General features: G+C 31.0%; 2 protein-coding genes across 2 annotated transcripts; both read right to left on the bottom strand.

Moving 5' to 3' along the window:
* Window positions 1-1,105: 1,105 nt before the first annotated feature.
* LOC131627661 (uncharacterized) lies at window positions 1,106-1,720 on the bottom strand. The gene is made up of 2 exons (XM_058898502.1): window positions 1,607-1,720; window positions 1,106-1,498 (listed from the first exon to the last, which is right to left on the bottom strand). The coding sequence occupies exons 1-2, from the start codon at window positions 1,674-1,676 to the stop codon at window positions 1,230-1,232; spliced, it is 339 nt and encodes a 112-aa protein (XP_058754485.1). The 5' UTR covers window positions 1,677-1,720; the 3' UTR covers window positions 1,106-1,229.
* Window positions 1,721-11,930: 10,210 nt separating this feature from the next.
* LOC131627660 (uncharacterized) lies at window positions 11,931-12,563 on the bottom strand. The gene is made up of 2 exons (XM_058898501.1): window positions 12,465-12,563; window positions 11,931-12,356 (listed from the first exon to the last, which is right to left on the bottom strand). Exons 1-2 carry the CDS (start codon window positions 12,532-12,534, stop codon window positions 12,094-12,096), a joined length of 333 nt encoding a protein of 110 aa, XP_058754484.1. The 5' UTR covers window positions 12,535-12,563; the 3' UTR covers window positions 11,931-12,093.
* Window positions 12,564-16,501: the final 3,938 nt, after the last annotated feature.

Genomic DNA, 16,501 nt, shown 5'->3' with positions numbered 1-16,501 from the left:
TTTTAAACATGATTGAAGGTTTATTTGATATTGTTTCATAAATAAATACAAAAATTTATCGAATTATTATAAGTATTAACCTAAAAAAAATGTAAGAATATATTTATGAGATATTTGACAAATTTCATAAAATAAATGTTGATAAAATATCAAGTGTGCTATCTTGACATCAACTTTACATTCAATTTTGACGATGTATGCATTGTTCTTCATATTTATATGGTGAACAATAATTATTATTTTTTATGAACATTACCCGTGAACCGTACGTGCATAATGACTTTTATTAGTAATAAATGTTCAGATATGAAAAATAATTTAATAGTAAAATAAAGTTGATTAATAAAAATTAAAATGTTGGTTAATGAAATGATAAATTTGGTTAATAAACGCCTAAATATTAAAAAATAATTTTTAATAGTAAAATAAAGTTGGTTAATGAAAAATAAAATGTTGGTTAATGAAAATATGAAGTTGGTTTATAAACGGCCCGATATTAAAATTAATTTCTAATAGTAAAATAAAGTTGGTTAATAAAATCTAAAAATCTAGTTAATGAATTTATAAAGTTAGTTAATCACACAATTTCATATCGGTATCTTTAATCTAAAAATAAAATAAAATAAAAAATTTATATTTTTTTAAAAAAATTATTTGTTATTATAATATTTCACTATTCAAAAGAGTAAAATGTTATAATTTTTGGTCTCAAAATAACATCTTTGATAAAATATATACTAACTAAAAGATTTGGTGTTAAAATATTCACTAAATCTTATAGCAATGTAAACTCATTTGTTGTTAAAATATTCACTAAATCTTATAGCAATGTAAACTCATTTGTTGTTATAGTCAAATAGTAAGTTATAAAAATTCTACTCCACTGAAAAACAACCATGGTTATAGCACTGTGTTTTATTCAACTGACAAAAAAATCATCTCTATTGGTTATTGTAATTCTAAACTAATTGTTGGTATAGGATTTGAAATAATAAAGGGTTTTTGTGCTATACCCTTGAATCCTTGATCAAACTATGAGTAAATCAAAATAAAATTATAAAAGTAATATTGATCTCATTTTTGAAGCACAAAATCAACTACAAAATGTGAAAATGTTGACAATTCAACTCTAAAATATATTATTCTATGATATAAATAAAACATTCTAGCTAGCTAGATAATTGCACTCCTCGTAGCAATATCTATTATTATTGGAACAAAATTCAAATCTAACAATAGCAATGGCAAAAGTTATGTGGTGCTGGTTCTTTGTAACGAAGAGTTTTGCAAAAGCCTCCTTTTTCATCACCGGATTGTTTGCAACGACTGAAACAAGAAGCATCATCATCAGTACCAGGAACACATGCTCCAATAAAGTTGTCAGTACATGGTTTCAACATCTCAGTCAGTCGATAATTCAATGGCACCCAAGAACCTCTTGTTGTTGAATATTTAGCAGTATCCATTTTGACATTCTCACCAATAGCTTTCTCCAAACCTGTTCACAAAAATTAAATTTGTTTTATTGGTTTCTCTTCCTAATCAATATGATGTATTCTTAAGAGTCAATAATGATTAGAAAATAATATAAATAAATTCAACTTACCTAAGAATAGGATGATCATGATCACCATGGTGGTAGAAAAGAGTGGAAGTAGTCCAGTTGCCCTAGCCATTTTGAAAATGAATGATGTTTGGAAATAAGAGTAGGTATGAGCCTTTTTATAGTCAAAGAATCAACTTACATTCTTGTATAACTTTAATGTATTTATATAAAATATATAAAACTTTTCTTTTAATTATATAAAGTACTATGCTATTATTTTAAATTTTAAATTTTTAAAAGTTTTTATTGATAAAAGATAAATTAACATATAAAATTAAATCCAAATGAATTTTAGCATTGATTATCATTGTTACATTCTAGTTTTTGATATTTTATTTTTTTTAATGAAAATTTAGGTTTAAATGTACTTTTGATTCTTTTATTTTACTTTTATAATAAAAAATGCAGCTTTGTAGTCTCTTTAGTTAGGGTTGTTGACACTAAAAGTCAGTTGAATCGCAAGAGAAAAAAACGTGCGGTTTGATTTAGTTCGTTTGAATTTTATAAATAAAACTAAACCAATGCAGTTTGAATTCGTTCGGTTGGTTCGATTTTTTACCAAAACTTTATTAAGTCATACATACACATATAAAGAAAAACATAATTTTGTGTTTAATTATCCATACATTACCATAAAATAAGTTTATAATTCTCCAAATAAATTTATAATTTGATGCGTAAAATTGTGTCTCACCATTTTATCTAATGTCTAAAGAACGATATACATGAAATTGCATTCTTAAATAAATATTATTTATAAAGTTCAATAAAATATATTTTTGTCAAAATATTATTTATAAATTAATAATAATATGATTTTTGTTGATATGTAAATTAAAATAAACATCATTCAAAGAATATGAAAAAATATACACATAGTACTTAGTACTTATTGATTTCTCTAAAGAATTAAAAAAATATATAATTATTAGTAAGATTTGTAACATAACGAATGCAGTTTGATTTGGTTTGTAAAATACAAACTACAAACTGAATCAAGTTGTGCGGTTCTATTAAAAATTATTCAAACACATCTGAATCAAATGTAATTTTTTATAGTTTTGATTTGATGTGGTTTGGTTGACGGTTTTTTATTGGGCATTTTCAGTTTTAAACACCCCTAACTTTATTTGTCATTTTTTGGATTTGTTTTTTCCTTTAAATTTGTCTAGTTGGTATTTCAACTTATGTGGACATGACATGGCACTACACTACATATGTGCGACACATCACAAAATTTGTCTACTTGGGCTCTCCTTGTTTGGACTCCATATCCATGCTAGCAAATTGCAATTTTTTTTTAATTTCACACCACTATTTCTATTTGCATTTTATTTTTCAAATTCAATAAAAAAATATTTTTATTCTTAGTTTACAAATTAATTAATTACAGTTTCTTAATATATTAATTGTTTCAATTAAAATTAATTAATTAGGGTAATTATTTGAATTAATTTTTAATTGATTATTTTAAATAATTAGTTTTAATTAGCCTAGTTAATTAATTTAGTTGATTTTTTCTTAATTAATTTTGCTAAAATAAAAATGTCACTTTATTTGATTAATTCTTTGATATAATTAAGTAACTTGACCATTCAAAATTAATTTTCTCTCAAGATAAATCAAAACCATTCAAATAACTTGCACCATTTTCATGTTATATTATTTTGTTTATTTTGTTTGTGTTTGCATTTTATTTTGATATTATCTTGCTCATTTGATTTGCATAATATTCCCAATGGAGTGTAATAATTTTACTTGCTTTTGCCTTTAATTCTATAGTTTCTAATCGAATTAATTAACAACTTGGCATCTTAAAATTAATCTTTTCAAAAGAATAAAGCAGCTGATCCAATGTTAAGTGATTTTCCAATCGAACGCGCGTAAGTTCTTGATCCAACGTCAAGTATCTTTTCCCTATCACCTTAAATCTTTTCATAATCAAACGTTTCATCCAACGTCAAGTCGTCTTTTCATAATAAACTTGAAATGAAAAAGAATTGGTTGTACGTACTTGTCTCCCTAATTCTTGAGTACTTGGATTGTTGGTCGTACTTAGCTTGTGGTCCAATGCTTGTCTTCCATTTAAAATATATTAATCAAACGAATCTTGATTCTTCTCACAAATTTCCTAAAAATATTTTTGGGATGAAAAAGAGTTGGTTGAACGTACTTGTCTCTCTGATTCCCAAGTACTTGTCTCTCTGATTCCTGAGTACTTGGGTTGTTGGTTGTACTTAGCTTGTGGTTTGATGCTTGTCTCCCACATAAAAAATATCTACTCATTCAGACCTTTTGCCTCTTGGCTTTCACTTCAAAACCTTTTTATAAACAAAAGACGCTTCATCGACTCCGCGATGATGCAAATGGCACTTCCACATGTGAATATCAAACATTTTCCACTCGAATGTGATGGTGCCAAGAATCTGTGTTGATCCTGATTCAGTTATCCATTCTTGAAGTGATGCAAATGTTTAATTATCCATGTTTTAGGCAGCAATGTTTTCCTTTCGAATGCGGCTTGAGAATCTTTCGCTAAAATGAACCAACCCACAAATATTTTCTACCAGAACTATGTAGTATTGAGTTATCCATTGTACCCAGAGATACGTAGGAGCGAGACCCAAAGCCTTGTCAGGCACAATAATAAAAAAAACCTAAAAACCCTTTATTTTATTTTTCCCGCATAATAAGTAGAAGACCGTAAACTAAAATTCACGCTAACACACACATTCACAAAACTAACTAAATAGGTCACGTTGAGTACAAGGGGTGCTAATATCTTTCCCTTGCATGACCGACTCTCGAATCCTAATTTGGTTGCGACGGCCATCTTTTTTTCTTTCATGGGTTATATCAATATTTTCCCTTTCTTTTTGGAATAAATAAAGTTCGGTGGCGACTTTGTTGTATTTTGAGCGTTCGATACACTCGAATATTTTTCACGCCGCGACACCATTTTGTTAAATGTTATCTTATACACTCAGTATGAAAAGATAACAAATAGAGACTCTGCAAAGTTTATATTTGATTCTCTTAGAATGACTCATGAAGGAAACCAACAAGTAAAAGAAAGCAAGGCTCTTGCCTTGATTCAAAAGTATGAATCCTTCATAATGGAAGAAGAAGAAACCATTGAGGAAATGTTCTCAAGGTTTTAGACTCTTGTTGCTGGTTTGAAAGTCTTGAACAAAGGCTACACTACTGCAGTTCACGTGAAAAAGATCATTAGAAGTCTACCAAAGAAATAGAGGCAAATGGTGGGTGCACTTAAGGTGTCAAAGAATTTGACCAGAATAACTCTAAAAGAGCTTGTTAGCTCTCTAAGGAATCATGATATTGAGCTAGAAGAGGATGTGCCTCAGAAGAAAGGAAAGTTTGTGGCCTTGAAGTCCAAATGTAATTCTGAAAAGATTAGAGCCTTTCAAGCTGAAGAAGAAGAATTTGAAGAATATTAGGTGTCTCTACTGTCTAGAAGAGTTAACCAACTCTAAAAGAAAAGACAAAATAAGTTTAAATGCTACAGAAGAACAGGTGGACCATCTGAGTCAACCTCTGAGCCGAAGAATCTAGGAGCTGGAAAGGAAGTCATATGCTATGAATGCAAAGAGCATGGCCATTACAAGTATGTGTGTCATAGACTCACCAAAGAAAAGCCAAAGAAAAAGTTATTAAAAGATAAGAAGAAGGTTCTGATGGCAACGTGGGACGACTCTGACTCCTCATATGATTACTCTGAAGAAGGGCAATCAAATATGGCGCTGAAGGCAAAAGCAGAAGCAGGTAGCCCTGAAACAGAATCAAAATTAGACACTAAAGAGGTATTTTCTCATCTATATAGTTCTGAACTTGAAACATCTTTAGCTGAAATTCTTGAAAATAATCAGAAACTTGAGAGAAGATATAAGACTCTAAAAAAGATTCGTGTAACTCATTCTGAAGTCCATAGTGAGTTGATGAAAGAAAACGTGATTTTAAAAGAAACACCTGCAAATATAAAGCGACCAAGGTTATCACGAACACACCACCCTCTATTCGTGGTGCCTTTTTTAGAATTGAAACCTACGTCAATATTACACTTGAACCACCCAACATTAGGAGGTTCCCGTCTCGTAGGGTGTTAGGGAGGATTATCTGTAATCTGGTCCTTCTAAGCCGCCATCCAAGCCTGCCAATTGCTAAGAGCTATCAAACCAAGAGTTGTAGCTTCCTCCTACTCATTATTCCATAATTTATTATTTCTATTTCTACATATCACATCTAGCATAACAGCGAATCTCCCAGCAATCTTCCTATCCCCCTATTACAGATATCAAATATAAGAGCTTTAGCATCAACAAAGGAAATTAACTGGGGTTCAATAACGGAGTACAAACCTGATTCCCTCCAACATTGGTTATTAGCGTTACATCCAAACAGAACATGCCAATCATCTTCAATATTATCGTCACAAAACTGGCAACCTAACGGGCACTGAACATGATATTTTTGGAGTCTTAGCCGGGTCGGTAAACAGCCCCTACAAATTCTCCACAAAAATGCTTAACCCGTGGAGGTTCCTTGATGTTCCAAAGGCTACACCAATTCTCTTCTTCTCCTCTCCAACACCCTACGAGATGGAAACCTCATAATGTTGGGTGGTTCAAGTGTAATGTTGACGCAGGTTTCAATTCTCAAAAAGGCGCCACAAATAGAGGGTGGTGTGTTCGTGATAACCCTGGTCACTTTATATTTGCTGGTGTTGCTTGGGATATTGGTAATCATTATATCTTGGAAGCGGAACCCATTTCCCTTAAAGAAGCATTTCAGGGAGCTATAACATTGAATCTTCGACAAGTTATTTTTGAAAGTGATTCCCAAATAGTAGTTCAAGTTCTTCGAACAAAGCACACTGGTAGAGCCGAGTTTAGTCTAATTGTTTCTTCTTTATAAACCTTGTTTCTTTCTTATCCTAACTTTGATGTAAGTTTATTAAACGTCAAGAGAATTCAGTTGCCCACTCGTTAGTGAAGGCGGCCAATTCGACCTGTAATATTTTCGACCTGTAATATATTTTCAACCTGTAATATTTTCGACCTGTAATATATTTTCGACGATATATTTTCAACCATAGGTAGGACAATATATATATATATATATATATATATATATATACATACTAATATAATACCATTATAATATCCAAAATTATATATATACATCATTATAGTTCCTATCAAACAAACTAAATCATGTAAAGTATGAATACAGAAAGTTTCACATGTAACTAACTCATGTCAAACAAACTAAATCAGTAACATCAACAATATTATACTTCAAATATTGGCAACATTATGAACAAAGTTCGTAACCATCCTAGAGTACTATAATATTATACTTCAAATCGACACAAATCCTACTGCATGAATAGCTGATGAATATAAAATTGACACAAATCCTCTTTGATTTCTTCCAACTTAAGTCTCGTGTAAGAAGCAGCATAGAAGTCGTCAAAGTACTACAGAACAAAAACATAATATGAGTGATTTAGTTAAATGTAATAAATTATAAGAAGTTATCTAATTAAGTTATAAATCCATATCGTGATTGGAATCTCTAATTGATTCGTTTGAAGGATTTCTTTCATAAACCTCAAAACATAGTATCCGCAATCTGAACTGTTTCGCTGTATCGGACACTACATAGAAAAACAAATAAGATTTTATAGTTGTCTTGTTTTATCAAGTAGCATAAATATTATAAGCAAAATTGTGAAAATTAATTTATCTTGCTTCTTTTCCAAATTCAGGATAATCAGTATCAACTTTCATCCACTGTGGTGAGTCTGCCGGATGTCGCAACTTTCCATCAATAATTCTTTCATCTGCATGCCAAGTCAAGTGTCTTGAATCGGTTTCACTATGATACATGCGTCTAAATCTCGGAATTATAGGAAAATACCATAAGACTTTGGCCGGAGACAACTTTTTCTTATATCGAGGGGCACCGCATTTAGGACACTCATTCAATGCTGCATACTCGTTTCGAAACAAAACGCAATCGTTTGGACATGCATGTATCTTATTATAGCTCATGCCAATAGAGGAAAACATCTTTTTAGCCTCATACGTTCGATTGGGAAGAACATTATCATCTGGTACCATATCTTTCATAAGTGCTAATAACTCTATGAAACTTTTATCCGACCATCCATTGTCCGCCTTTAAGTTGTACAACTTTAACACCGCGGACAATCTTGTGAATTTTGTACAACCATCATACAACGGTTTCTCTGCATCGCTTACCAACCTCTCGAACATTTTAGGACAATCCTCAAGATCTTCTTCAAGCGCTTCTGCAATCTCTTCGACTCGATCATAATCACATGTGTCTGTGCAATCGTCGTTTGAAGCATACTTCGTATTACACCTCGACTCAACATTCCCGTTACTTTTCTCACAATGCATTGTCCAACATGTATGACTTCTATCAATTCCAAACCGTAGTAAATGCGATGCCAACTTATTCCCGTCAACCTTACCCCCATAACAGCAACCCAAGCAAGGACACGCCATTCGAATCGGGTCTTCGACGTGCGCAACCGCAAACTTAACGAATTCCCATACCCCTTTCTCGTACTCTTTCGACAATCGGTTTGAATTCATCCATGTTTTATCCATGTCTTAATTAAGCTAAACAAATGCTTTTGCTTCTTGGTTTCTCTATCAGGTACTAAGGAATTCTGTCAATATAAGAAATAGCTATCATCATTATGTCTTGATTAGAATACCTAATGAGATCCTATAAAGTGTGAATAATAGAAATAAATCTTGTCAAACCACTCAAGTCTTGAAATAGAATGTTATGCAACTATAGTACAAAAATATACTACTGTGAATAAGCAACACTTAAGCAATACCTAATGAGATCCTATAGCTTTCATATTGGTTAAGTTGGTAGTTAGCTAAAGATAGGAAGTTACAGTTGTCTCGATTGTTTGAGTCTCTAAAAGAAGACAGTACCTTATTTCAGCCTACCCCCGATTTCTTAAAGAAGACATTACCTTATTTCAAGGTAATATAAGTCCACAAACCAAAAAACTGATTGAGAGACACTAAATTGAAATTAAATAGAACCATAAACAATAAACTATAAGCAGAAAACAACAAACTATAAGCAAGAAGAAAGGGCTAGTAACCTGAGTTGGACTTGATGTGGGAGACGGGTAGGTTTGAATCGGCGTTGTACAAGTAGAAACCAGAGGCTTCAAAGTAACTGTAAAATTAAACACACACGATGCAGTTAAATACCGAAATGCTCAAATATTTGGTTCTAGAAAAGTATGCTTAAAATGATTTTATTACGTGTTAGATTGAACATATTAAAGTTAGTTTCTATACTGCAAAATTCATCATAATACCAGTAATTTGAGAAAGAAATTTACCTCGGATGTTACCGAACTCAAGAAAACGCCAAACGTCGAACTAGGCCGGGAAACGATCAAACTTTCACTCTACACAAGTTACCCCTATAGCAAATTCACAAAGTTAGTAACCACCAAGACAAAATTGATTGAAAGATTCTAAAAGAACCTACATCCTAATAGACACATGAAATTCAGTCCTTCAAATTCTAATTTAAACATATAGAAAAGAAAATGGAAAAAAAACTCAAATATACTTTGAAGATGCAATCGGGTATTCCTCCAATTGAAAATCATATGGATTAATTCAATAGGTCGATACTTGATCTTGAAAACATAAAAATCAAGCTAGATAATGAACATTACATCATGAACTCTTACTGATCATGTTATAACTAGTTCCTATGTAATCAATATGATAGAAAATTTAAGGATCTTAGGAGTGAAAATAGCCTTGAGTATTTAAATGAAGAGTTCAATGAATATTGTAAAATAAATTGCTTATCCAGAACAATGCAGAGAGTAGAAAATCCTAAAAAGGAAAAGAAGGTCCTTCTTATATGGCATGAATATAACTCTACATGGTTATAATAAGTCTATATTTTGATGTTATAGTAATTCTGGAACAGCAATAATTTCAAGGGTGTGTTCACTATGTTCATACTCATTCTTTATACTTAGTTAAACTTTTGCTACATAGTGTTAAATTTTTTTTCTACATTTAAAAGAAAGGCTCTTTGTGGTAGTGAGTAGTGACTAACTCCTGGAGAATTTTACTCATGATCTTGAAGATGCATTCATTAATACAGAAAATTCTTTTTGAAGATGCATTCATTAATACAGAATTTTTTTTTCTTTCTTCAACAAAGTTTTACCCTAATTACATCTGTTCTTATATTATGATTGTTGGTACTCTGCAGACCCAACACAAAACCCTAAAACTACAACAGACCCATTCAAGAATGAAAAAGTTGAAATCAGAATTTCGTTAACCTTCACAAAGAGAAACTGGAATATAGAACGGCGGCGGCGGCGAACAGTGAGGGCAAGAAGACGTTGAGTGGTGGTCGGTGTTGTGGAGGTTGGCGGCGGCGAGCAGACGTGTGTTGTGGAGGTTTGTGGCTGTAGCGTTTGTAAACAGTGAGAACAGTGAGGGCAAGAAGAACGATGAAGAACAATGAAAGAAAAACGCGTCTGTTTTAATTTTGTTTTAAAAAATTTAATTTTAAAATGAGCTACGCCAGCGCTTTTCAAAAGCGCTTTCATAGGTAAACCTATACCAGCGCTTTTTCCCTAAAAGCGCTTTCGTACCCTATACCTATACCAGCGCTTTTAGAAGCGCTTTCATATCTACCCCTATATCAGCGGTTTTATAAAGTGCTTTCGTAAGGTGCCCTATACCAGCGCTTTTAGAAAGCGCTTTTGTAGACATACCCTATACCAGTGCTTTTTTAGTGTTTTTTTCCCTTGTTTTTTAATTTTGTTTTTAGCGAAACCTATACCAGCGCTTTTTCCTAAAAGCACTTTCGTAGGGGTGCTGCTAAAAGACAAATTTGGCATAGTGTTTGTTATAATTTGATAAATTTTAACATGATATATGAATTTAAATTGTTATTTAAAACTACTTTTTAATTCTAGATCAAGAAAAATCATCTAAAAACACTAAAACTTAGAAATAGATTTAAGTTTACGCGTAATTTATTGCATTGGGTAATTGACTGAGAGATTTTCAATTAACCAATACAATTTGTTCAGAATTGACATATGCTAAAGAGTGTTATTTGTTGGCAAACGAGATAGTTTGGTCTTGAAAATAGTTTCTTGCTAAAATTTCATGTGTTTCATGCATTTTCTCATACCAGAGGAGGAATCATGTTTTGTGCCCGCATCAATAGTTTGTTTTAAGAGGTTTATGTTTGGAGTTTGGGTAGTGGTGTTTTTATTGAAATGCTTGTTAATTTTCTTTTCTCAAGTTTTCAATTATTGGTTGTCAGAGTATTTTTATCGGGACTAAACTGTAATTTCTCCCTTTTCTCAATTGATTTCATGCAAGTATTTCTCTTGATTCTAAATGTTCATATGACCTCTATCAAAATAAGCTCTCATATATATATATATATATATATATATATATATATATATATATATATATATATATATATATATATATATATATATATATATATATATATATATATATATATATAATCACAATACTAACCAACATGGACGATAAGGAAAATAAAAGATTTTTTGTCTTGATGCAGTAAAGGTGAAAATATAATGGATAAGAATCAATTATTTTTGTAATTTTGAGGATTATTACGACTTTATTTATTTCAATATTATAGGAAACATTTAGTTTGACATTATTAACTATTTAGTGATAAGGTTTTAAGCATGATTGAAGGTTTATTTGATATTGCTTCAAAAATAAATAAATAAATTTATCTAATTTTAAGTATTAACCTAAAAAATTGGAAGAATATATTTACGAGATATTTAACAAACTTCAATAAACAAATGTTGATAAAATATATACCAACTAAAAGAGTTGGTATTAAATTATTTTACTAAAGCTTATAGCATTGTAGACTCAATTGTTGTTATAGTAAAATAATAAGTTATAAAAATTCTAGTCAATTGAAAAAAACCATGGTTATAGCACCAGTGTTTTGATCACCTTGACAAAAAAATTATAACTACTGGTATAGCAAAATGAAAAAAGTTTGTTGTGCTATACCCTTGATTTTTACCCCTTTACCAACGGACTATCATTTTCACTAAAAGTTAATTTTTTGTAGTGTTTTAGTCTGCAAAGTTCAATAAATTTTTGTAACTTAAATTATAAGTGTATTAGTAATCACAATATAAAATACTCTGTAATTGATTGAAAATATTATTTATCAAACTATGAGCAAATAAAAATGATATTGATCTCAATTTTTAAGCATAGAATAAACTATAAAATGTTTAAAGGATGACAATTCAACTGTAAAATATATTATTCTATGATATAAATCAAACACTCTAGCTAAATTGCACTACTTATAGCAATACCTATTTATTGGTATAAAATTCAAATCTAACAATAGCAATGGCAGAAGTTATGTGGTGCTGGTTCTTTGTAACGAAGAGTTTTGCAAAATCCTCCTTTTTCATCGCCAGATTGTTTGCACATCTTGTCGCAAGAAGCATCATCAGTTCCAGGAACACATGCTCCAATAAAGTTGTCAGTGCATGGTTTCAACGTAGTAAGTCGATAATTCAATGGCACCCAAGAACCTCTTGTTGTTGAATATTTAGCAGTATCCATTTTGACATTCTCACCAATAGCTTTCTCCAAACCTATTCACAAAAATTAAATTTGTTTTACTGGTTTCTCTTCCTAATCAATATGATGTATTCTTAAGAGTCAATAATGAATAGAAAATAATATAAAGAAATTCAACTTACCTAAGAATAGGATGATCATGATCACCATTGTGGTGGAAAAGAGTGGAAGTAGTCCAGATGCCCTAGCCATTTTGAAAATAAATGATGTTTGGAAATAAGAGTAGGTATGAGCCTTTTTATAGCCAAAAAATCAACTTACATTCTTGCATTACTTTAATGTATTTATATAAAATATGTAAAACTTTTTTTTTTATTTATATAAAGTACTTTGCTATTATTTAAATTTTTTAATTTTTAAAAGTTTTTATTTATAAAAGATAAATTAAATCCAAATGAATTTTAGCATTGATTCTAGTTGTTTGATATTTTATTTTTTTAATAAAAATTTAGGTTTAAATGTACTTTTGATTCTTTTATTTAATTTTCTTAATAAAAAAATGCAGCTTTGTAGTCTCTTTAGTTAGGGGTGTTGACACCAAAAGTCAGCTGAATCGCAAGAGAAAAAAACATGCGGTTTAATTTGGTTCGTTTGACTTTTATAAATAAAACTAAACCAATGCGGTTTGGATTCGTTCGATTGGTTCGATTTTTTACTAAAATTTTATTAAGTCATACATACACATATAAAGAAAAACATAATTTTGTGTTTAATCATCCATATATTACCATAAAATAAGTTTATAATTCTCCAAATAAATTTATAATTTAATGCATAAAATTGTGTCTCACCATTTTATCTAATGTCTATAATTCTCCAAATAAATTTATAATTTGATGCATAAAATTGTGTCTCACCATTTTATCTAATGTCTAAAGAACGATATACATGAAATTGCATTCTTAAATAAATATTATTTATAAAGTTCAATAAAATATATTTTTGTCAAAATATTATTTATAAATTAATAATAATTTGATTTTTGTTGATATGTAAATTAAAATAAATATCATTCAGAGAATATGAAAAAATATACACATGGTACTTAGTACTTGTTGATTTCTCTAAAGAATTAAAAAATATATAATTAGGGGTGTTCAAACCAAACCAATCCAATAGAAAACCGCAAACCAAATCAAACCAAACCGAAACCGCAAAAAACCGCATTTGGTTCGGATTAGTTTGAGTCATTTTTTAATAAAACCGCACAGTTCGGTTCGGTTTGCAGTTTGTATTTTGTAAGCCGAACCAAACCACATTATGTTGCAACCTAAATTTTACCTAACTCATATCCAACCCAAACTTAAACCTATTATACATTAGCCTTATAACAATTTTCTCATCCTTACACATATAATTTCAGTCCCGGTCTTCTCAAATCTCTAATAATATTATCGCACCTTCTTTGCCATATACATCTTCTCTTTTCTTCTATAATATCTACTCTCTTATATTCTTTCTTTTTCACCTTCTCATTTTTATGTAAATGTTCTGTATTTCAGTTTCGTTTTTATCGCACATCTTCTTCTCTAATCTCAACATTTTTTTTCTTTTTCACCTTCACTAATCTTTCGTCTCTTTTTTTTTGTTTCATTATAATAATTTTTATATTGTTTTATGCTATTATTTTATATTTAATATTCCACTTTTGTCTAATTTAACTCTTACATATTAAATGGAAAATTGTTGTCAAAATATGACGAGTTTTGTTGTTATTTGATAGTGTATGAATGTCTAAATACAAAATTATATTGTCATCTATATGTGTATGTATGGCTCAATAAAATATTTGCAAAAAACCAAACCAACCGAACCGAACCAAACTCCATTAGTTTGATTTGGTTTGGTTCGGATTTTTTTTAAAAGTCCACCAAACCGCACTATTTTTTCTCTTGCAAGTCGGATGATTTTTTTCGTCAAAATCGCCCAAACCGCACCGCGAACACCCCTATATATAATTGTTAGTAAGATTTTGCAACATAATGAATGCAGATTGATTTGGTTTGTAAAATACAAACTGCAAACTGAACCAAACCTTGCAGTTCTATTAAAAATGATCAAAACACATCCGAATCAAATACAATTTTTTACAGTTTTGATTTGGTGTGGTTTGGTTGAAGCTTTTTTATTGGACCTGTTCAGTTGTAAGCACCTCTAGCTTTATTTGTCATTTTTTGGATTTTTTTCCTTTAAATTTGTTTAGTTGGTATTTTAACTTATGTGGACATGACATGGCACTACATATGTGGCGACACATCACAAAATTTGTCTACTTGGGCTCTCCTTGTTTGGACTCCACATCCATGCTAGCAAAGGCTGTTGGTTGTACTTAGCTTATGGTTTGATGCTTGTCTCCCACATAAAAAATCTCTACTCATTCAGGCCTTTTGCCTCTTGGATTTCACTTCAAAACCTTTTTATAAACAAAAGACGCTTCGTCGACTCCGCGATGATGCAAATAGCACTTCCACATGTGAATATCAAACATTTTCCACTCGAATGTGATGGTGTCAAGAATCTGTGTTGATCCTGATTCAGTTATCCATTCTTGAAGTGATGCAAATATTCAATTATCCATGTTTTAGGTAGCAATGTTTTTCGTTCGAATGAGACTTGAGAATCTTTCGCTAAAATGAACCAACCCGCAAATATTTTCTATTAGAACTATGTAGTCTGGAGACCCAAAACCTTGTCAGGTACAATAATAAAAAACCTAAAAACCCTTTATTTTCTTTTTCCTGCATAATAAGTAGAAGACCGCAAAATAAAATTCACGCTAACACACATTCACAAAACTAACTAAATAGGTCACGTTAAGTACAATGGGTGCTAATATCTTTCCCTTGTATGACCGACTATCGAATCCTAATTTGGTTGCGACGACCATCTTTTTTTCTTTCATGGGTTATATCAATATTTTCCCTTTCTTTTTGGAATAAATAAAGTTCGGTGGCGACTTTGTTGTATTTCGAGCGTTCGATACACTCAGATATTTTTCGTGCCACGACACCATTTTGTTAAATGCTATCTTATACACTCAGTATGAAAAGATAACAAATAGAGACTCTACAAAGTCTATATTTGATTCTCTTAGAATGACTCATGAAGGAAACCAACAAGTAAAAGAAACCAAGGGTCTTGCCTTGATTCAAAAGTACGAATCCTTCATAATGGAAGAAGAAGAAACCATTGAGGATATGTTCTCAAGGTTTTAGACTCTTGTTGCTGGTTTGAAAGTCTTGAACAAAGGCTACACTACTGCAGATCACGTGAAAAAGATCATAAGAAGTCTACCAAAGAAATATAGGCAAATGGTAGCTGCACTTAAGGTGTCAAAGAATTTGACCATAATAACTCTGAAAGAGCTTGTTAGCTATCTAAGGAGTCATGATATTGAGCTAGAAGAGACCGTGCCTCATAAGAAAGGAAAGTTTGTTGCCTTGAAGTCCAAATGTAACTTTGAAAAGATTAGAGGCTTTCAAGCTGAAGAAGAAGAATTTGAAGAAGATTATGTGTCTCTACTGTCTAGAAGAGTTAACCAACTCTAAAAGAAAAGACAAAATAAGTTTAGAGGCTATAGAAGAACATGTGGACCATCTGAGTCAACCTCTAAGCGGAAGAATCTAGGAGCTGGAAAAGAAGTCATATGCTATGAATGCACGGAGCATGGCCATTACAAGTACGTGTGTCATAGACTCACCAAAGAAAAGCCAAAGAAAAAGTTCTTAAAAGATAAGAAGAAGGTTCTGATGGCAACGTGGGATGACTCTGACTCCTCAAATGATTACTCTAAATAAGGGCAAGCAAATATGGCGCTGAAGGCAAAAGCATAAGCAGGTAGCCCTGAAACAAAATCAAAATTAGACACTAAAGAGGTATTTTCTCATCTATCTAGTTTTGAACTTGAAACATCTATAGCTGAGATTCTTGAAAATAATCATAAACTTGAGAGAAGATATAAGACTCTAAAAAAATATTCTTGTAACTCACTCTGAAGTCCATAGTGAGTTGATGAAAGAAAATGTGATTTTAAAAGAAAGACCTGCAAATATAAAACGACCAAGGTTATCACGAACACACCACCCTCTATTTGTGGTGCCTTTTTTAGAATTGAAATTTGCGTCAACATTACACTTAAACCTCCCAACATTAGGAGGTT

The sequence above is a fragment of the Vicia villosa genome, unplaced genomic scaffold (assembly GCF_029867415.1).
Source record: "Vicia villosa cultivar HV-30 ecotype Madison, WI unplaced genomic scaffold, Vvil1.0 ctg.000393F_1_1, whole genome shotgun sequence".
NCBI lineage: Eukaryota > Viridiplantae > Streptophyta > Magnoliopsida > Fabales > Fabaceae > Vicia > Vicia villosa.
This window is presented reverse-complemented; position numbering and strand designations above follow the sequence as displayed.

Bases quoted from the DNA above. Each gene is read 5' to 3' on its own strand.
- LOC131627661 (XM_058898502.1), bottom strand. From the start codon at position 1,676: ATGGCTAGGGCAACTGGACTACTTCCACTCTTTTCTACCACCATGGTG. The intron at 1,499-1,606 runs GTAAGTTGAATT...TTTTGTGAACAG, and splicing joins CATGATCATCCTATTCTTAG to GTTTGGAGAAAGCTATTGGT.
- LOC131627660 (XM_058898501.1), bottom strand. From the start codon at position 12,534: ATGGCTAGGGCATCTGGACTACTTCCACTCTTTTCCACCACAATGGTG. The intron at 12,357-12,464 runs GTAAGTTGAATT...TTTTGTGAATAG, and splicing joins CATGATCATCCTATTCTTAG to GTTTGGAGAAAGCTATTGGT.